The following is a 23,698-nucleotide window of genomic DNA, read 5'->3' as shown; positions in this document are numbered from 1 at the left end:
AAGCTTCACCAGCCATTGCATGGTTATAAAAAAATGTATGCACTCACTAACTGTAAGTCGCTCTGGATAAGAGCGTCTGCTAAATGACTAAAATGCTAAATGTTATAAATGACATACATCCAGCCAATTAAGTACTGGTATGAAGGTTTTACTTCATGAGAGAACTGGAAGATGGTCTGTAATCTCAAAATTGCATGAGGGTTTTGTAGGGGAATAGAACAATATTGGCCTTGTGGCCTAGACTTTACGCACTGTATTCATCTCCTCATTGGGCAACCTCTGAGTGTAGCCCAAAAGAGGATGAAGGCATACTGCCTTGTACTGTAGCCTATGAACAGTGATGTTTGATAGTAGGCCTATGCATCTAGTCTGAGGGCAAATCACACGCACGACTTAACTTAATCTGCCACAAAAGCAGATGCTTTGAACTCTCACCCAAGCCTCAGGACTTTAGTCTATGTGTCATAGCCTACCTTGAAAATATTGTTTTGCCTGGAACATGTCTCCTAGATGCACGCTTTAGTAAAACAACTGCTCATAGCACCATGTTCTCATGGTTTGTTTTGTCAGTGTGCGAGTGCCTCTCAGATAAATTAAATCTGATAGTCAGGGGCCTAAATTAGCATCAAATAGTGATTCAACTGTTACGCGGTGGATACAAGTGTGAAATTTGGTAGAAATGCTCTTTGGGATGTATTCATTGATATTAGAAGGGGTGGCCAAAACTTGGCGCATGGCACCCCTTTCTTTACATTTATTTTTTTACATAAATCCAAAATGGCCGCCAATACGGAATCAGATTTTGGAAAGGTGATATTACTGTAGAATTTTTGTTGCCATATATAATCAAATTATCGGGTGATTTCGTGAGTAGTAGACCAATCTTCAACAATATGCCATTATATTTAATAAGCAACCTGCCTAAAGGGGCAGAAATGTCCTGGAAACACCAGAAATCTACCTGTATACCACTGAAATGTTGTTGAACTACTACATGAATCACCTTAAAAACATAATGTTATCATGCTTAAAAATTTCCTACACACCCTAGGAGTTACATTATGTAGCTGTTACCTATAAACGGTTAATTGATGCTGAAAACAAACTTGCAACTGCAGTCTGCAAAAACTACATGACTGAAGGCCTTGTCTGCCCTGCCATTCTAAGGGAAGGTATTTTCACTGTTGGTGCGCTCGATAACATAGACCTCAACCCTTCCTCCACTACAACCCAGAGCTCATTTTATGGAAGAGGAATAAGTGTGTTCCAGTTCCCAACATCTTCAAATGCCGCCATTTGTAAAGAACAAATGACCATCGAGACACAGACTGCCAAGGAAACTCTAGTTCTTCCTGATAGTTACACAACAGTGCCAGCGGTTACTTGCAATACAAAGCTATTTTTGTGCCTGTTGCAAATCAAACTGAAATAAAAGGGTAACCTCCACGTGGTGAAATCACAGCGGGAGAAATGGACTGAGCACGGAATACAGCTTCTACAGAAAGACACATTGGATACAGGAGACTTCATCTCTTGGGCAGCCTACCATGCTTCACTCTAGCCAGATCCCACTGACCCGGCAGCACTAAATTAACTTCTACTTATTTTTTTGGGGGAGAAAGTAGCCAGTTTCACCATGGTCAGATCACAGAACATCTCAATGCTGGCCAAATACGTGTGATGGCTTTTGACCAACCACTGTTTGCTCTTGCAAAGTTTGTTCAGTGGAGCTTTCCATAAGGCTTATGGAGAGCAAATGTTTGTGGTTATGTTTGGTGGACTGCACATAGAGATGGCCCCATGGGACACAATAGGATCACTGTTGGGTGGCTCAGGTTGTACAGCTGCCTTGTGTGATGCTGGGGTGGCACCTTCAGGGACAGCAAACTCATTCTTGAAGCCAGCGCACTTGACTAAAACCAGGCACTGTCATCAAGTTACTTTGCTTCCATTGTAAAAACTCCTGAGTGATGCTTGGCTGCTGGAGTCCACGTGCACTTATTTTAATACATGGAAAGCAGATCGATGTATTGCCGCTTTCCATGTTATCTGTTGTCTGTAGCTTGTGAGGTGTGGAAACACTGTTTGTTGCTTTTATGTATTTTGTTTTGTTGCTCTTTTTGTGCTATTGCTCTGTCTGCGTGCTACGTGTTGCTTGTCCTATGTTGCTCTGCATGTGCTCACTGCTCATTGTTTGTCTGTATTGTTATTGTAATTGTTTTTAACAACCTGCCCAGGGACTGCGGCTGAAAATTAGCCGGCTGGCTAAAACCCGCACTTTTACTGAAACGTTGATTAATGTGCACTGTCCCTGTAAAAATAAAAATAAACTCAAACATGATTCAGAGGTATCCAACCTTCCAGTTCTGGAACATTGTTCTTGAATTGTCAGAGATGGGCACGGTTATTTGAATATAGAATATCTGAATGGATGTTAGTATTCGAATACTTGAAAGAGTATTAATTTTTGAGGAAAAAACATCAGGCCTATTTTAACAATGAAAATGCTTTGTCTGAATTAAATACAATTATATATGTGACATTGTTACACACAAGGATATACCATGACATTGGAAATTCTTAATTTAATTAAAATATATATATATATAAATAAAAAATAATAAATAAAAATTGAATGTAGTTTTAATAACGTGCGCCCCATAGAAAGATACGTGTGTAGCTTGTTGTTGTTGGCACTAAAGTCAGAGGCTCCATGTGTAGCAACATGAAGTAAGAGATCTCTAATCAGTGCAAAATGGAATTAAAATTATGGAATTAAGTTAGCTAAATGAGAAGGAGTAGGCTACAATGAGCAACCGACAGGTAGGCGGTTGTTTAATCTGAATAGAGTTGTTGTAGAAAAGGAAGGGGAGCACAGCAAAATAGCATCAACTAGCCTAGCTAGCTAGCTAATATTTGGCTAGCTAACATCGGGCTAGCTAACATCTGGCTAGCCAGCTGGCTAGCTAACATCTGGCTAGCTACCATCTGGCTGGCTAGCTAACATCTGGCTAGCTAGCTGGCTAGCTAACATCTGGCTAGCTAATATCTGGCTATCTTAGCTAGTTTCTTTACATTTGAGGCAGTAAAGACAGGCAACGCCAGATGGGATGATAGATAACCTACGGCATTTACAAGTTTTGTCTTACTTACGAGTCAGTGGCTTCTTCTTCTTCTCTCTCCCTCCCGTGTCACACCACACCACTGGCCCACCCCCATCCCTGCTGCAGCTGTGTACACCGTCTCTCCCGAGTCGCTGCACAGCAAGCAAGTGTCCACGTTTTTCAAAAACTATCCGGATAGCTGAAATAATGTCGAGATGTTATTAGAATAGTGAAATTATTTCAAATGCACACATAACTAGAGATTTTGGTCTTTATGTTGAAACAGAGGCTTTGGCACCCTGGTTAATTGCACTGGACATAACAACCTACGCAAGGTGGATTCCTATCCACATATGAGACATGAAAGCTCTACCAGCTAACATCAGAGAATAATTCTCAGACTTCTGGGTCCTGCCAAAAACACAAAACAAGTTATCATGCATGCCGCTTAACCAAGCCCATGAGAAAAACAATGAGCTGGTAAAAGGTATGATTGTCATGTACTGCATTATGCCATTGTGCTGGCATATGTGAACCAGGGCCCTAAGTCTTTTATTTTCTTCACTAATCAGAACTTATTACTTGATTTCATGTTTTTTTTTTGTACAAATAATAATAATCACTTAATAAGCTGTTTTAAATATGACTATGGATTCATTACCATCTCCATTGACAGCCATTTTGAATTCTGCTTCCTGGTTAATTTTGAAATAAGCTCCCCTTCTAGGATGTTTTCATATCATCTGAGAAATGTTTGTTCCAAATGTAATGCTTTTATCTGTTTTATTACAGTTTTAAATGGTGAAATACCAGCTATTATGGCAGCCATTTTGAATTTTCCTGATAACTTGCTTCCTTTTTAAGTTTGAAATTTGCACCCCTTCTGGGATGTTTTTATATCACCTGAGGAATGTTTGTACCAAATTCCATGCTTGTATCTGCTTCATAACGGTTTTTTTCGTTAGGGCCCGGGACTATGAGGAGTCAGGCACTTGATGTCAGCGGGTAGCGGAGGCTTGTCATTTCAGCGCAGCACGTAGTGCACAGCATGACTGACCACCTCAGAACCAACACATCCTCTTCAAATAATAATGTGTACAGGACACTTTGAGATAAAAACGCGCACGTAACGACGAATCGCCGTTTGCTATTTCGAGAGACACAAACTCGAGGTTTTAGGTAACCTGCATCATGAGTCAAATACACTTCTAAATCCGGGAATTATCATCCGCCGGGGATGTCACGTTCACGGTCTTTGGCCATAGTGCTAGCATGAACGCGTCACATCCAGCCGCTCAGTGTCAGCTTCTCGGAACACCTTTTGCCTTCCTGTCCTCGGAACACTGTGGCAAGCCTTTGAGAGGAGAGGGAAAGCCGCAAGTGGATATCAGAATGTATTTCATCTCCGTTTAGCAATGGAAGCTGCTGGAATCGGTGAAGGAGCAGTGGATACGCGTGGATATCACTGGACACCGAATAAGCGTTTTCTCGAAAGAATTATCGGCGTTGCCTTCTCGGTTACTTTTACAATGTCACAATCAAGGAGATCCTCCTGAGGCTTCAAGTATGCACGGACATTGGCGATTTTGACTGATGTGCCATTGTAGGCACAACATTTACCAGTTTTTATCCATCACTGTGAATCATTTATCCTAATACCTGCTCCCTGCTCCCACTGAAATATTGACAGAACCAAATGCATTTCATAGAGCATCAAATAAAAATTCGTTACCCGGTGTCAGTGGTGTCTCAACCAGATTTGCGCTGAATCCTGGTGCGGAACCGCGGGAACTGAGTTCCGACAAGCTGCATCTCGCCTTGGGAAGAACCTGTCACCATCGAAGTGGATATGTTGACATTAACGTGAAGATGGGTTTAGTTTTCGGTCTCTTGTGGCTGTTCAACATCTTTTTGGAGGGCATTCATTGCCAAGGAGTGTATGGTAAGCCAACGCATTTCTAAATACCCAACAGCTATAATTAATACCACCAACTTGACCTTGTGAAAATTGAATCGAATGCAAAATGTATGCTGTGCGGTTAATCTCTGTTTTCTGTAGGCTAGAATTGTAAAACTACAACAGGTAGCCTGTATGTACTGTATTTCATCATTAAGACGGTGGCTCGCTGAAACCACAGGTGCTCTCAGGGCAATGGGGCAATTCAAACCTATGGTGCATGGCTGGTTAAGGAACGCACCAGCGTAGCATTGGCACTGTTTCTGAGCGTAAAAAAAAAAAAAAAAACTACATCTCATCATCAATGATGTTATATTATTGGTCCGACCTTATATTATTCAACCACAGCGTTAGTGCGTGCGGTAAAGCGACTGGCAGAAACCCACGACCGATTGCAGAGCTTCATCTACCACCCAAGGCAGCACGAGCCTGGCAAAGGCATCAACATCGAATCTGACGTGTAGAGCTGGTGGAATTTGATGGAATCACGTATATAAATCCTTATAGGTATATCTAAATGTTGGAGTCTATCAAATCTGAATGGTTAGAGAAAAGGGTCAATTGAATGTTGAAGGTTGAAAATAATTTTATATGAGCAATAATGCGATTGTGGGCCTTTAAAACCAAGACCCAGAAATTATCTTGTAATAGTTTCATTACCCCATTTCATTGCCTGTTAACAATAATTAGCTCAATGTCGTTCCCGGAGACTAATACTATTACAAGATCAGATCACTGGTATTGAGAATTTGTCCCCCAGAATATCTGTCAGTCCCATGACTGCAACTGGTGGCTATTCCTCATGTTGTGCCATATTTTATCCACTGTTTAACTTAATGCATGATTGCAATCCTAGGGTGGCCAATAGCCAGAGTTGGGCATGAGTCAGGGGCCCTGCCTGTGGTTATGGGGTCACCTGTGCCATAAAGGTTCAGACCTCTTGGCATTGGCTGTAGTCCACTCACATACAGGGAGTCTACACTATTCCCTGTCTTAAGAAGTTCCCCATACTCAAACCCAAATGCAAACGGGGGAACACTTTTTAACAAAGTCCTGAGAGGCCATCAGGATTATCCTGCCACATTGATGGACCACGGCTTGAATCAGCTATTCTCTGGGTACAGGTCAGCTATTCTCTGGGTACAGGTCAGCTATTCTCTGGGTACAGGTCAGCTATTCTCTGGGTACAGGTCAGCTATTCTCTGGGTACAGGTCAGCTATTCTCTGGGTACAGGTCAGCTATTCTCTGGGTACAGGTCAGCTATTCTCTGGGTACAGGTCAGCTATTCTCTGGGTACAGGTCAGCTATTCTCTGGGCACAGGTCAGCTATTCTCTGGGTACAGGTCAGCTATTCTCTGGGCACAGGTCAGCTATTCTCTGGGTACATGTCAGCTATTCTCTGGGCACAGGTCAGCTATTCTCTGGGTACAGGTCAGCTATTCTCTGGGTACAGGTCAGCTATTCTCTGGGTACAGGTCAGCTATTCTCTGGGCACAGGTCAGCTATTCTCTGGGTACAGGTCAGCTATTCTCTGGGTACAGGTCAGCTATTCTCTGGGCACAGGTCAGCTATTCTCTGGGCACAGGTCAGCTATTCTCTGGGTACAGGTCAGCTATTCTCTGGGTACAGGTCAGCTATTCTCTGGGCACAGGTCAGCTATTCTCTGGGCACAGGTCAGCTATTCTCTGGGTACAGGTCAGCTATTCTCTGGGTACAGGTCAGCTATTCTCTGGGTACAGGTCAGCTATTCTCTGGGCACAGGTCAGCTATTCTCTGGGCACAGGTCAGCTATTCTCTGGGTACAGGTCAGCTATTCTCTGGGCACAGGTCAGCTATTCTCTGGGTACAGGTCAGCTATTCTCTGGGTACAGGTCAGCTATTCTCTGGGCACAGGTCAGCTATTCTCTGGGCACAGGTCAGCTATTCTCTGGGCACAGGTCAGCTATTCTCTGGGTACAGGTCAGCTATTCTCTGGGTACAGGTCAGCTATTCTCTGGGTACAGGTCAGCTATTCTCTGGGCACAGGTCAGCTATTCTCTGGGCACAGGTCAGCTATTCTCTGGGCACAGGTCAGCTATTCTCTGGGCACAGGTCAGCTATTCTCTGGGCACAGGTCAGCTATTCTCTGGGTACATGTCAGCTATTCTCTGGGTACAGGTCAGCTATTCTCTGGGTACATGTCAGCTATTCTCTGGGTACAGGTCAGCTATTCTCTGGGTACAGGTCAGCTATTCTCTGGGTACAGGTCAGCTATTCTCTGGGCACAGGTCAGCTATTCTCTGGGCACAGGTCAGCTATTCTCTGGGCACAGGTCAGCTATTCTCTGGGCACAGGTCAGCTATTCTCTGGGTACATGTCAGCTATTCTCTGGGTACAGGTCAGCTATTCTCTGGGTACATGTCAGCTATTCTCTGGGCACAGGTCAGCTATTCTCTGGGCACAGGTCAGCTATTCTCTGGGCACAGGTCAGCTATTCTCTGGGTACAGGTCGAGGACACTAGCAAAAAGTTCCAGACCTTTTGACCAAGGCTGTAGTATACATTTCTCACCCAGCAGCATTGTTTTGCCATATGTTACACATGAGCCAACCTTTATGAGTGGTTTCCTACTGGGATATGACTGGCGTCATATGATGTTGCTTAAAGGAAAGATGATTTGTTATTGTACGGGGGAACCATCCAGATTAGAGGAAAATGTACAAAGCTATTTCTTATAGCTTCCGGTGGTTATTGGTGCACTTTAATGCACTTCTATAATGGTAATGTAGGACCATAATAACATCAGACCTAATCGTCATAACAGTAAACCCACTTAGGATGTACAGTAGTAGGTCTACATCACTTATGGTTGTGATTGGTCTTTTTCCCTTATTTATTATCAAATATTATGCATCTGACCACAATTTCCACAACTACCAACACAAAAAAATCTCATTACCGCAACAGTTTTCAAATTCCAAAAAGGAATAAACAAATAAGTTTCTAGTATTTTTTAAGCTCCCCTAATGAAAAGGGCTGAGTTAAACATAACACTGAAAATACAAATATTAAAAAATGTAATTATTAAAATTTATTTCATAATTTCTCATTACCGTAACACAACCTTTTTTTGATTTTTGTTGTTTTTGTTGTCATAATCACTTGTGAATGCATGTCGTTTTTTTATTTTATTGATTTTCACATATTTGGGTAAAGAACAAAAGTCACTATCAGATTAAAGCCAAAATTACTTGTTTTATTTTTCCTATTATTTCCTAAATATTGGTGCTTTACGGTAATGATGAGCAGGTTTCAGAGCATGTTTCGATAACGTGTATACATAGTTTGCCATTGAACATTTTTTACTCATCTGTATCAGCGATTCAGTAACCCAACAAATCATCAGTGTCATTTGTTTGATCCCAAATGACTTGCGTAATACAAAAATCAACTGTTCTTAATTACATGCATCTAATTTCAAAAGTCAAAAGTTTGACTTAAACATAACAACGTTAATACTTTATCCAAGGTCTTTACAGGTAACATTGGTGTATTAGGACGTGAATATTTGTGGTTGTAAAAGTATTTTTAGATGTATTTCTGGATTGAGTGGGATCCTATGGGCAAACTGCATAAGACAATATGCATATTGAGTATCTAAATATGTGAGATATGGACCAAAAACTGTCTTGGGATATCAAACAACAGTATATATAAGTGTGAAAACAGCTCCTCCTTTAAGTGGTGGGGTTGCTCTTTGCAGAAACACAAACTGGCGATTGAGGCTTAAAGAAAGTTAAATGGGGTCTATACCACCCATATTTCTTGACAAACCTGACTTAATCATATAACTGTTTAAAAAAAAACAAAAATCTAACAATAGGTTTAGGGAGTGGTCCTAGTAAATAAATACATTTACCAGCAGAGCACAACCATTGACTATACATTAGAATTAGCTTATTATCATTACCGAATTTAAGGTTTTCATTACCGTAAAATGTATTTAAAATAAGACACTTTGGCAAAAACTAGACATCTTAGTCTTCCCGAATGAGAGTTGATTTCTGCAGATGCATCATGGTTTTGTTACTCAATTTGCTACAGGCATAAAACTGGTTTCATGAGAATCACCCGACTGCTGTTGTTCACATATGGTGTTACAGCACTAGGTTTACCCGTGTTCATGCATTATGGTGCCCTTGGAGGACTTACAAGTCTTTAGAAGCAGTACGAGGCCAACACAGAAATGAGTCAGTGTTTGAATCAATCAGTTCATTTATATTTTCCAACTCGTTCCCCACTGCTTATCCCCAACCACAATTTATATTGGGCAACATGCTGATAGATTAGGCTACTTTGGCAATGCAGTTTTATTTTTGTGAATACATAAGGAGGATTGTAGGTTGCCACATTGTTACTGTCTGCACATCTTTATCTGTAGGCAAATGTTTGCCAAGATAATGGTTTATGTGATCAAATTCTCTCTAACTGTCATTAACGACAAACTTCAGGCATTAATGTAGTATAGTGTACTGCAAGTATCTGGAGGAAAATTATGCTGTCAACATATTTTCCGTCACAGCCAAGACCAAACATTAATACTCACTCCTCGGCCCCTAATTACAATATGAATCCTTTGAAATATGAATTATGCATAGTAATTTGAATGGATTCAGAGGCTTCGACTGATAATGCTACACCTCACCACTTTCGTTTGGTTGATCTGAAAGAAGGTTTGTCTTTGATCAGCCTTTTTCTTATCCTCATTTTGTGTCTTTTTTGAAGATCAAGTAAAACATTTAAGTGAAATGGGCTTTTGCAAAAAGAGAACAAAGAGCTGAATTAATTGTCAACCTGGAAGGATTTAGAGGTGCTAATGGTTGCCTTTGGAGTGCTGGCACGAGTATGGTGTCAAAGAGTATGGTGTCAAAGAGTATGGTGTCAAAGAGTATGGTGTCAAAGAGTATGGTGTCAAAGAGGATGGTGTCAAAGAGGATGGTGTCAAAGAGGATGGTGTCAAATCTTGCCAGAATTTGTACATGCCAAATTTAAACATACACTCTTAGAAAAAAAGGAGCTACCTAGAACCTAAAATAGTTATTTGGCTCCATAGTAGAACCCTTTGTTTTTTGATTTCCACAGAGGGTTCTACATGGAAACCAAAAGGGTTCTACTTGGAACCAAAAAGGGTTCTCCCTGGGGGACAGCTGAAGAACCCTTTTGGAATTTTTTTGTAATAGTGTAGGTTTTGCTCATACCTTGTGAGGAAATCATACATTTTTTAAAAGCTGTGTAGCATTTAGACTTTTTTGTAGCAAACTAAGATTGTGATTTTTACAGTATCTTGTAGTGTTTGCTGCTGACAATGATTTAATTGCAGCTCACATTAAATGCCGTATGTCAAATCTCTGCAGCATTAAAATATAGTTGTATAGCTTTCCTTTTCTTTCAATGCTTTTGAAGTCTACAAAAACCTTGAACATGGAGTAGACCCGACATTTATTTCTAAGCTATTCAAATTAATGCTGGTTGCGAAAGATTAATATTTATTTTTGCCTTTCTTATGTTCTTAGTTCCTCATCCACTGACACCTTCACCAATTCTCTTGGATCCAGGCCCCCTCATTCCCTAGCAGTGTGAACCATATTCAAATAAGTCTTCTCTAACCCACCTGGTTCTCTCTATTCTACAGCTCCTCAGAGGGGTAGACTTGATCCATGGGTCAGATACGGTTTAGCTTCAGCTCCAGGCTTCCTACACTTGGGAGTATGGAAACACAAGACTAGATACTGCAAGACTAGATACTGCAAGACTAGATACTGTGTTACTGAATAAAGGAAGGAGTATGGAAACACAAGACTAGATACTGCAAGACAAGATACTGCAAGACTAGATACTGTGTTACTGAATAAAGGAAGGAGTATGGAAACACAAGACTAGATACTGCAAGACTAGATACTGTGTTATTGAATAAAGGAAGGAGTATGGAAATACAAGACTAGATACTGCAAGACTAGATACTGTGTTACTGAATAAAGGAAGGAGTATGGTAACACAAGACTAGATACTGCAAGACTAGATACTGTGTTACTGAATAAAGGAAGGAGTATGGAAACACAAGACTAGATACTGCAAGACTAGATACTGTGTTACTGAATAAAGGAAGGAGTATGGAAACACAAGACTAGATACTGCAAGACTAGATACTGTGTTACTGAATAAAGGAAGGAGTATGGTAACACAAGACTAGATACTGTGTTACTGAATAAAGGAAGGAGTATGGTAACACAAGACTAGATACTGTGTTACTGAATAAAGGAAGGAGTATGGTAACACAAGACTAGATACTGCAAGACAAGATACTGTGTTACTGAATAAAGGAAGGAGTATGGTAACACAAGACTAGATACTGTGTTACTGAATAAAGGAAGGAGTATGGAAACACAAGACTAGATACTGTGTTATTGAATAAAGGAAGGAGTATGGTAACACAAGACTAGATACTGCAAGACAAGATACTGTGTTACTGAATAAAGGAAGGAGTATGGTAACACAAGACTAGATACTGCAAGACAAGATACTGTGTTACTGAATAAAGGAAGGAGTATGGTAACACAAGACTAGATACTGTGTTACTGAATAAAGGAAGGAGTATGGTAACACAAGACTAGATACTGTGTTACTGAATAAAGGAAGGAGTATGGTAACACAAGACTAGATACTGTGTTACTGAATAAAGGAAGGAGTATGGTAACACAAGACTAGATACTGTGTTACTGAATAAAGGAAGGAGTATGGTAACACAAGACTAGATACTGTGTTACTGAATAAAGGAAGGAGTATGGTAACACAAGACTAGATACTGTGTTACTGAATAAAGGAAGGAGTATGGTAACACAAGACTAGATACTGTGTTACTGAATAAAGGAAGGGCAAATTCATTCAGACTTTTCTACATAAACATGTACCCACATCTTGAATCCTTTTTTTCATGATGACGTCACCACTGTCTCATGGAATCCACACAACTTCCTTTATGACCACAGGCCGCATAGATACCTGATTCCCCCACACAACTTCCTTTATGACCACAGGCCGCATAGATACCTGATTCCCCCACACAACTTCCTTTATGACCACAGGCAGCATAGATACCTGATTCCCCCACACAACTTCCTTTATGACCACAGGCAGCATAGATACCTGATTCCCCAGTCACGTTCACTTAGTTCATCGCCTTGGGAACACGCTGCAACAAACAGCAGTATGCGCTCCTATATGTAGCATTCGGCTCAGTTCAAGTAAAAATAAAGCATTTTTCTCAAAGGCATCCGATCAGTCTTCAGTCTTTCAGTGGGTGGTGTGAACATTGACCTCTGAGCCTGAATGCTTCAAGTCATTCTTACATTTACATTTTACATTTTAGTCATTTAGCAGACGCTCTTATCCAGAGCGACTTACAGTTAGTGAGTGCATACATTATCCATGCTTAAACACAATATAGTATGCCTTGTTGGTGTAGCAGTACTGCACTGTAGGTTCAACCATCTGCAGACCGGAGAATCAAAATGTCCCTGTGATCATGTTCATGAATCATTTAGCTGTGATGAGGAGGTAATGTACTTTAGTTACAGAACAGTACTGCAGAATAATATACTTCACAGGACAAACAATCGTTCCATCCTTCCATTCGCTAGGCTCTGCAAACAAAAATAGTCATCGTTCCCAGAGAAAAGTGTATTTTTAAAGCGGCTGCTGCCATTAGATTTTTATTATCAAGACACTTGTCACATCTCCAGCATGCATTGCTCAGCATTACAGGGACTGCTGTGATTAAAATGGCTTGGCGATGCTGGGTCAGTGGAAGCAACAATGCGTATACTGTACTAGGGGTTAATCCCATCGCTCGGGGATGAGGTCGGATGACGTCAGGTCACTGTTTGACGTCAGTCCCAACGAGCACAGCTGACTTAGCACAGCGACAGACAGAGGGGAACCTCTAGGATCCCTAAAAGATTAAGAACAGAATGCTGGAACAGCTGAGGCCTGTACAAATCACCGGAACTGTGCCCAAACAGTATTGATTTTCTTTAAAAAATAGTCGTTGAGCGTTTGATTGAGCCCTCCTTGGAGTGCCAGATAGACATGGTTTGCATTTCTGAGACCGTTGGTTCCATTGAGCCAGCCAAGCTCAATCAAGCACAGCTAAAGAAAACAAATACTATTTGACCCCATGCAGGTCTGCAAATAACCTGTGTAGATCAAGATGATTGCTGCACTTTTCGTAACGTGGTTTTTCCAAAGTGCTTATTTACCCCGTCCACTGAAGAGTAGCCAAGCTTTGAAATAGATATTTCTGTAATCTTGAGAGGTGGTTGGAGGTTGAGAGCACAGTACCCATTATACTAAGTATATTTTTTCGCTGGCTATTTATTTTTTATTTGGAATTAAATTACTGTGTCAGCAGCTCTCAGCATGGTTTCTTCACCATCGGCACTTTGAGCAGAAGAAGCCACCTGAGAGGCTAGCGGCGAGGTCAAGACAGGAATAAAATGTTAACCAAAGTGAACAGTTCAAAAGGGTGAATTTCAGTAGCATTTTGAGGATAACTGACTCACAATGAAAAGTCTCCATAATTCAATACTTCATTGTAATGTAAAGTCATTGTTTATTTTCCCCTCTGTTTCCCAGCTAATTATCATCTGCTAAGGAGTCAAGATTGTTGTGATACACAGTTACATAACCACACATATGAATTACTCTTATTATACGGATGGTTGGAACATGGACAATAGGTCTCTTACACAACCTTGTTTTCACCACATCTTGGCATTTACATTGTTATTGCATTCACATCCCTCTCATTGACTGACATATTGTTGGATGTATTATATAAAAGGGACATTACATATTGTATGATAGGATAGAATATATAGTGCGACAGGACAGAGTGTATTGCATGTACTGGACAACAGCAGTTTGTTGACAGACAGTGATATTGTGTGACTGAATGTATCTGCTCATGTGTCCATCGTTAATCTGCACAGCCCGCACAATAGCATTCTTTGGCCTTAGGAACCCATCTGCCAGAGAGAGAGTGCTGGATGTTTTATCAACACACACAGATTAGGCAAATGCTCGGTTCACAGAGCACTGGAGAGGCCAGTTGTAGATTAGAAAAACTGAGGCCCTCTCTAATTAAGTGGAAAAGCCACTATCATTCGGGTTCAGTGTTCAACTGCTAACTTGCATTAAGAGAGTCCGGCACAGTGATATTCTGTTGACGTTAGTGGATCTTTTTTTGATTCGTTGCCAAACACTTGAATTTGTCACGCGGTCCAAATTGAGTGTAGTGAATATACACTGAACAAAAAGATAAATGCAACATGTAAAGTGTTGGTCCCATGTTTGATGAGCTGAAATGGCGATGGTGGTGCTGAGGAGTATTTCTGTATTTCTGTCTGTAATAAAACCCTTTTGTGGAAAAAATAATAATTCAGATTGTCTGTGCCTAGCCCCCCTGTGCCTAGCTCCCAGGCCCACCAATGGCTGCACCCCTGCCCAGTCATGTGAAATCCATAGATTAGGGTCTAATTTATTTATTTCAATTGACTTATTTCCTTATATGAACTGTAAATTGTTGCATGTTGCGTTTATATTTTTGTTCAGTATATTATAACTTCAGTTGAACATGATAAATCCGAGTCGTTTATCCCATTGACAGGACCTATTGTTTACAGCTCTCTCCAAGGGGACCATCTCTGACAGTGGGTATACGAGTTTGAAAATGGATTGAAGGTGACAGATAGCAGATTTGTGCAAAATACACACCTCCTTTGTGACTGTCAGTTTAAGCCTGTGTGGGATAGTTAGGAATGGCACTGTATTTATTATATATTGATATATCGTGAAACATGGTATATACGATATTTGTGACTTGCCTGGACAAGACTGAAACAGCCACAGGTGGTACTGCCATTGGACATCTTAGGATAGCAAAATCAGTGATTTGCCCATGGATTTAAGGAGATGCACTGTCCATTTCCACTGCTCCTCAGGAGAGTGTGGGCCCGTATAACATTGAGTGGTTAGGCTTGGCCGGCAGCCTGGCCTGCTTCTCTTCCATCTCACCTTCTTCCTGTTATTACCCTAATTACGCAGAGAACACCTCCTTACCGCTCACGCACCAGAGGGTGTAGTGGAGAAATCAGTCACGCTCACATCTGGAGGCCACCAGGTAAAGCCTGAGTTTATTATTGGCTGGCTTTGCGCAGTGCTGTGGTTCTGATAAACAGCCATAGCATTTACTAGTGAACACACATAGGAGGAAGTTGCTTGTTTACGTTATTGACTGATGCTTTTGGATTGCTTAAAGCCCAATGGGTTCTGCATGCATTAATGACAGACAAATACGAACATACAGTATCCTGGCTACATTAGTACATACAGAGCCTTCATAAAGTATTCATACCCCTTGACTTATTCCACATTGTGTTGTCTTACAGCCTGAATTCTAAATGGATTCAATATATATTTTTTCTCACCCATCTACACACAATACCCCTTAATGACAAAGTGAAAACATGTTTTTAGATATTTTTGCAAATGTATTGAAAATGAAATACAGAAATATCTCATTTATTTAAGTATTCACACCCCTTAGTCAATACATGTTAGAATCATCTTTGGCAGCGATTACAGCTCTGAGTTTTTCTGGGTAAGTCTCTAAGAGCTTTCCACACCTGGATTGTACAATATTTGCACATTATTATTTTTTAAATTCTTCAAGCTCTGTCAAGTTTGTTGTTGATCATTGCTAGAAAGCCATTTTCAAGTCTTTCCATAGACTTTCAAGCCGATTTAAGTCAAAACTGTAACTAGGCCACTCAGGAGAATTCAATGTCGTCTTGGTAAGCAACTGAAGTGTATATTTGGCCCTGTGTTTTAGGTTATTGTCCTGCTGAAAGGTGAATTTGTCTCCCAGTGTCGGTTGGAAAGCAAACTGAACCAGTTTTACTCTAGGATTTTGACTGTGCTTACCTCTATTCCGTTTCTTTTTATCATAAAAAACTCCCATGCCGATGACAAGCATACTCATAACCTGATGCAGCCACCACCATGCTTGAAAATATGAAGAGTGTTACTCAGTGATGTGTTGTGTTGGATTTGCCCCAAACATAACGCTTTATATTCAGGACATAAAGTTGATTTCTTTGCCACATTTGTTGCAGTTATACTTCAGTGCCTTATTGCAAACAGGATGCATGTTTTGGGCTTATTTTTATTCTGTACAGGCTTCCTTCTATTCAGTTTGTCATTTAGGTTAGTATTGTGGAGTAACTTCAATGTTGTTGATCCATCCTCAGTTTTCTCCTAACACAGCCATTAAACTCTGTAACTGTTTTAAAGTCACCATTGACCTCATGGTGAAATCCCTGAGCGGTTTCCTTCCTTTCCAGCAACTGAGTTAGGAAGGATGCCTGTATCTTTGTAGTGACTGGGTGTATCGATACACCATCCAAAGTGTAATTAATAACTTCACCATGCTCAAAGGGATATTCAATGTCTGCCATTTTTTTCACCCATCTACCAATAGGGGCCCTTCTTTGCGAGGCATTGGAAAACCTCCCTGGTCTTTGTGATTGAATCTGTGTTTGAAATTCACTGCTCGACTGAGGGACCTTACAGATAATTGTATGTGTGGGATACAGAGGTAAGGTAGTCATTCAAAAATCATGTTAAACACTATTATTGCACACAGAGTGAGTCCATGCAACTTATTATGTGACTTGTTAAGCAAAAGTTTACTCCTGAACTTATTCAGGCTTGGCAGAACAAAGGGGTTGAATACTTATTGACTCAAGACATTTCAGCTTTTCATTTTTTCAAAAAATTCTGAAAACATAATTCCACTTTGACATTATGTGTGTAGGCCAGTGACCCCCCAAAAAATCTCAATTTAATCCAGATGTGGAAAAAGTCAAGGGGTGTGAATACTTTCTAAAGGCACCATATGTTGGCATTGCTGTCTGATACACGATAAGGCATATTTATTCAGCCAGTAATCATTTCCCCTCTGATTCTGTTTTTCACATATCTACTGTGCTGTTTGTAACTTCCATATCAAAACGTGATATTTTTTTTATCCTGCTGATATTTTAAACCGCAGAAACTGTAAACTTGGCTTTGCAGATTTCCTACCGCATGATATCATTTGATGCTCATAAACAATTCCCCTTGGGTGTAGTGGTTTCCATGTTCTTATGAGAAGGAGGAGTTGGGATACCTAAATATTGTTGATGTAGTCCTCGAGCGGGCGTCTATGTCATCCATTATTAATGCTTCTATCAGAAGTCTTTGGGAAGCATCCACTCGTGACGGCACAGGTTCCTTTACAAAGGCAGATTCGAGCTTGTCCAGAGAAACAATGTTTTCAGAGCATATACCATCATCTCAATCCAATCAATATCACTTAAAGGTGCTGTGTAAAGCTTCCCATCAACCAGCCGATACGGAAAACCTTCATAATCCCACTAATATGATGGAAAGATGCTTCAACGAAATTCGATTCTCAATTTTGTATTTATTTGCAATGGGTTTTCAAAGCAGTTTATGGTCTATATTTTGTTGCAATTGTAATCCTTTTTACTAGACCGGTTGGAAAATGGGAAGATTAAGTAATAACACAGATGACTACTGTATATTTAATAATAACACAGATGACTACTGTATATTTAATAATAACACAGATGACTACTGTATATTTATAAAATATTGTTATGTCACTGCTTTTATTATTATGCCAAAAAGGAAGTGCTGCTCAGCATTTGGCATTATGATGATGGGACATTAACCTCTATGATGACGGGACATTAACCTCTATGATGACGGGACATTAACCTCTATGATGACGGGACATTAACCTCTATGATGACGGGACATTAACCTCTATGATGACGGGACATTGACCTCTATGATGACGGGACATTGACCTCTATGATGACGGGACATTGACCTCTATGATGACGGGACATTAACCTCTATGATGACGGGACATTAACCTCTATGATGACGGGACATTAACCTCTATGATGACGGGACATTAACCTCTATGATGACGGGACATTGACCTCTATGATGACGGGACATTGACCTCTATGATGACGGGACATTGACCTCTATGATGACGGGACATGAACCTCTATGATGACGGGACATTAACCTCTATGATGACGGGACATTAACCTCTATGATGACGGGACATTAACCTCTATGATGATGGGACATTAACCTCTATGATGACGGGACATTAACCTCTATGATGACGGGACATTAACCTCTATGATGACGGGACATTAACCTCTATGATGACGGGACATTAACCTCTATGATGACGGGACATTAACCTCTATGATGACGGGACATTAACCTCTATGATGACGGGACATTAACCTCTATGATGACCGGACATTAACCTCTATGATGACGGGACATTAACCTCTATGATGACGGGACATTAACCTCTATGATGACGGGACATTAACCTATATGATGACGGGACATTAACCTCTATGATGACGGGACATTAACCTCTATGATGACGGGACATTAACCTCTATGATGACGGGACATTAACCTCTATGATGACGGGACATTAACCTCTATGATGACGGGACATTAACCTCTATGATGACGGGACATTAACCTCTATGATGACGGGACATTGACCTCTATGATGACGGGACATTGACCTCTATGATGACGGGACATTGACCTATATGATGACGGGACATTAACCTCTATGATGACGGGACATTAACCTCTATGATGACGGGACATTAATCTCTATGATGACGGGACATTAACCTCTATGATGACGGGACATTAACCTCTATGATGACGGGACATTAACCTCTATGATGACGGGACATTAACCTCTATGATGACGGGACATGAACCTCTATGATGACGGGACATGAACCTCTATGATGACGGGACATGAACCTGTATGATGACGGGACATGAACCTCTATGATGACGGGACATTCACCTCTATGATGACGGGACATTAACCTCTATGATGACGGGACATTAACCTCTATGATGACGGGACATTAATCTCTATGATGACGGGACATTAACCTCTATGATGACGGGACATTAACCTCTATGATGACGGGACATTAACCTCTATGATGACGGGACATGAACCTCTATGATGACGGGACATTAACCTCTATGATGACGGGACATTAACCTCTATGATGACGGGACATGAACCTCTATGATGACGGGACATTAACCTCTATGATGACGGGACATTGAAGCATCACTAACCTCTCTAGGATCAGGATAATCCCAAACTTCGGGATCAGAATGATATCAAGCTTTACATTTAAAACCCATAAAAAGCCACGTCAGCATTGAACTTGGATATGTAACATACTGTTTCTCAGAATGTTATGTAATTATTTACTATACTGATTTCTGAGGAATAAATACGACTTTATTAGGTACAAGCATCAGAACAAAATGTTTTGACATGAACATGATAATACAAATTGCTGTAGTGCTTTAGTACTGTACACAACCCTTACAGTACAACACAGTTGTATTCTACAGAGCCTTACTCTGACGAAGAATGAAACATGTAGGCTGTTGTTTTGGGAAGTGGGAGTCTGGTCTATTGTCCAGTCTGACAGTTTTTGCCATGATACGGGGAGGCGGGGAGAACCGTCCGTGGCTCGGGTGGCTGAGGTCCTTGATAATCTTCTTGGCCTTCCTGTGACACCTGGTGTTGGAGATGTCCTGGAGGACAGACAGTGAGCACCCAACGGTGTGTTCGGCTTAGCGCCACTTCATAGGGTAGTCCGCTGGTTTCTGTCCACAACATAGACTGCCTCTGGTCTGCAGACCGTGGGAGAGACTTATAAAGTCTACAAGTCACGTTGGAGGTTACCTCCAGTGTGTTTCAGTTAACGCTCTCTCTCTGTTTCTGCGTTTTATCAAGCCATTAGCTGTAGATTTAGAGGGAATGACTGTTAATGACTGGTAATGAGGATATAGCAGATTACTGGGAGCAATATGGGCGCGCTTCATTTTGTGCTTGGCTGCAGACTCTGAATTATTGTCTATGCAGGTTTGGTTTCCCCCGCTGCCACCTCCCTGGAACATTCCATGGGATTTCACCTTAACTAGCAGCTACCTCAGTCTCATCAAAGGCGAAGGAATGGACGTCGGGTCGAAAGGCCTGGAGGCATAGTCGGCTTGGGAGCAAATCTGTCATCACACTTTGGTCTACGTTGAGTGTAATTATCCCAGAAGAGGAGAGATGGTGTCAGTTAACCAGCGTGAGCATGCACCTCACATTTCACAGCCATGACTTATGCCAACGCATGCCTAAGGGTTCAGTTCGATGTGAGACAAAACAAAAGATTGGTTGTAGTGCAACGAGGCAGAGCCCACCATTATTATTCTTAAACATTACCCTCGTCATATCTGCCCTTTGCAAGACATTAGCATGAAAAAAGAGGACAGAATTCCATTAGAGGAAGGTGCACCGTCTCCTTTAACATTTTGCCTGTTTTACATTTGCATTTTAGTCATTTAGCAGACGCTCTTATCCAGAGCGACTTACAGTTAGTGAGTGCATACATTTTCATACTGGCCCCCCGTGGGAAACGAACCCACAACCCTGGCGTTGCAAGCGCCATGCTCTACCAACTGAGCTACACAAAAAAACTAAAAACAGTGGGGGCAGCCGAATAACCATTTTGGAACCCATTTTTCTTAGAGTGCAGTGTGTGGCGTTTACATCCCAGTAATGGTTTCTGACAATCTAAAACAGTTATACATCGGTAGATTTCTGTGTTTAAACTACAGAGACAAACGATCTACAGAGGATATGGTGTTGAGAGTTTGCCACCAATGTCCGATATTTTATTGAAGTATATAAATGCAACACAAAAAAAGTCAAATCACTTGCCAATGGAGGTGTTCACCCAGAGATTGAAACAAACAAAATCATACATTGTTATTACCAGATGAATTCTGAAAAGCTTTTTTTCCTCAAACAATCGTTTTAACCAGACAGCCACTCATGTCAATGCTGTAGTATGTTAGACATAAAACATGAGTAAGAGAAATCTCTGTTTATATTCCAAATATGTAACCCCTGTTTAGAGACAGCAGGATCGAGGCAGTGATTATAGCATTAGGCAGCATTAATATTCCACATGAAAACATGTATGTTTTTTTTTTGAAAAATCGTTACCTCTGGGAAAAGATCACAGTATTTAGTTTATGTTTATAGAATATTGGCATTACACTATTATGTAACATTCATTTTCTGTTAAATTCAGATCTGAGGCCACGAAGCAGAAAATACATGTTAAATTGGGAAGATACTTTAGGTCTCCATGCTTTGGAGGAACGAGGAACTGGGGGAGGGGTCAGTCCATCCCTTTAATACTCACCAGTGATTTCATTTTTGTGTAGACATTCATTGTTTAGTAGAAACATTGTGTTTTTCCCCCTAACCTTCAGCTGTGCATGCATCCAAAAAGCAGCTGGTGGCTCTGCTAAACTCGCCACATGAAATTGAAATGTTTAAGAAGAATTCATGTGATCACATATGTGTTGGACAAATGTCTCGATAAGTGTCATGATGGGATTAGTTTGTGGACATGATTCAGATAATTCATTCATTAGGTGATAAAGATGTACACAAACATTACCATTCAGAAAATATTATTATTTAATTTTTTTCACAATATGCTCTGCTATCATGCGGAACTACAAACCATAGCACATGTGACAGATTATGGCAGGGTTCTATCCCCATGTGTCAAAGTGCGACGTGAATGCGGTAGGCGAAGTCAAACGCAGGACACCGAGCTACTGGAAACGTACTTTACTAACAAAGTAACCAGAGTACAAAACAACCTCCAAACAGGGAGGAGAATACCCGCACAAAAGCAACTGCCGAAAATGACGAGAACAATCACACACAACACACAATGAACGACAGAGGGTTATATAGGGAATACAATACAACATAATAGGAAACAGGTGTACACAATCAAGACAAAACAAGTCAAACACAGAAACGTAGATCGGTAGCAGCTAGTACTCCGGGGACGACGAACGCCGAAGCCTGCCCGAGCAAGGAGGAGGAGCAGCCTCGGCTGATTCCGTGACAGTACCCCCCCCTTGACGACTCCCCAGCACCGACCAGCAGTGTGTCCTCTGCGGCCACAGTTGATGCAGGGGACGGCCTCCCTCCTGGTCTCCCTCCTGGTCTCCCTAGCACCAGCACCCCCGAGCTCCATAGGGGTCGGCTCGGAAGTGCTGGGGGATGGAATGGACGGCCCCGAATCCGGACGTCCGCGGGTAGCCAACAGGGTATCCAGGCGAATAGACATGTCCACCAGTTGATCAAAGCTGAGGTTGGTGTCCCTGCAGGCCAATTCCCAACGCACGTCCTCCCTCAGGCTACATCTATAGTGGTTGATGAGGGCCCTCTCATTCCATCCCGCGTTGGCAGCCAGCGTCCGGAAGTCCAGCGCAAACTCCTGCGTGCTCCTCCTCCCCTGTCTAAGGTGGAATAAACGCTCACCCGCCGCTTTACCCTCTGGTGGATGATCGAATACTGCCCGGAAGCGGCGGGTGAACTCCGCATAGTTGACCGTAGCGGCGTCTATCCCACCCCACTCGGCGTTGGCCCACTCCAGCGCCTTGCCGGACAGACAGGAGATGAGGGCGGACACGCTCTCGTATCCCGAGGGCGCCGGGTGAATGGTTGCTAGGTAGAGTTAAACCTGGAGTAGGAAACCCTGGCACCCGGCCGCTGTGCCATCATAAGCCCTCGGGAGCAAGAGCCGAATCCCACTGGACCCCGGAGGTGAAGCGATGGGCATCGCCGATGGTGGTGGTATCGTTGGAGGGGGTATAGGTAGACCCCCTCTTTCCCATCGCTCAATGGTGTTCACCACCCGTTCCATGGCGGTGCCGAGAGCCTGGATCATGGCCGCTTGGTGTTCGACGCGTGCCTCCATAGATCCAGCTGGCACCGCTTCTCCTGCTGACTCCATGAGTGGTGTGTGATTCTGTCAAAGTGCGACGTGAATGCGGTAGGCGAAGTCAAACGCAGGACACCGAGCTACTGGAAACGTACTTTACTAACAAAGTAACCAGAGTACAAAACAACCTCCAAACAGGGAGGAGAATACCCGCACAAAAGCAACTGCCGAAAATGACGAGAACAATCACACACAACACACAATGAACGACAGAGGGTTATATAGGGAATACAATACAACATAATAGGAAACAGGTGTACACAATCAAGACAAAACAAGTCAAACACAGAAACGTAGATCGGTAGCAGCTAGTACTCCGGGGACGACGAACGCCGAAGCCTGCCCGAGCAAGGAGGAGGAGCAGCCTTGGCTGATTCCGTGACACCATGTTATCATGCAGAACTACAAACCATAGCACATGTGACAGGTTATGGCAGGGTATTATCTCCATGTTGCGAAGAAATCTTTACGTCCAGTTGTTCGTCTTATAACTACTCTTAGTGTCTCTCTACCTGAGATACTTCTAACTGGAAGTCGATGACCTAACATGCCTTAAAGTCTCACTGCCTCCTTCTCAC

The 23,698-nt window shown here is 41.8% G+C and overlaps 1 protein-coding gene across 1 annotated transcript in view; it reads left to right on the top strand.

Annotated features, from left to right (window-relative positions):
- The first annotated feature begins 4,154 nt into the window (after positions 1 to 4,154).
- The window catches only part of LOC121539027 (MAM domain-containing glycosylphosphatidylinositol anchor protein 2-like), a 195,640-nt gene continuing 176,096 nt past the window's right edge, over positions 4,155 to 23,698 (top strand). Inside the window, exon 1 of the mRNA XM_041847215.2 lies at positions 4,155 to 5,046. Coding sequence (XP_041703149.1) covers positions 4,974 to 5,046 — 73 coding nt within the window. The 5' untranslated portion in view covers positions 4,155 to 4,973. The remainder of the gene's footprint in view (positions 5,047 to 23,698) is intronic.

This window comes from Coregonus clupeaformis, chromosome 21, assembly GCF_020615455.1.
Source record: "Coregonus clupeaformis isolate EN_2021a chromosome 21, ASM2061545v1, whole genome shotgun sequence".
NCBI lineage: Eukaryota > Metazoa > Chordata > Actinopteri > Salmoniformes > Salmonidae > Coregonus > Coregonus clupeaformis.
Note: the sequence above shows the minus strand (reverse complement) of the source record. Positions and strands in the feature narration are given on the sequence as shown.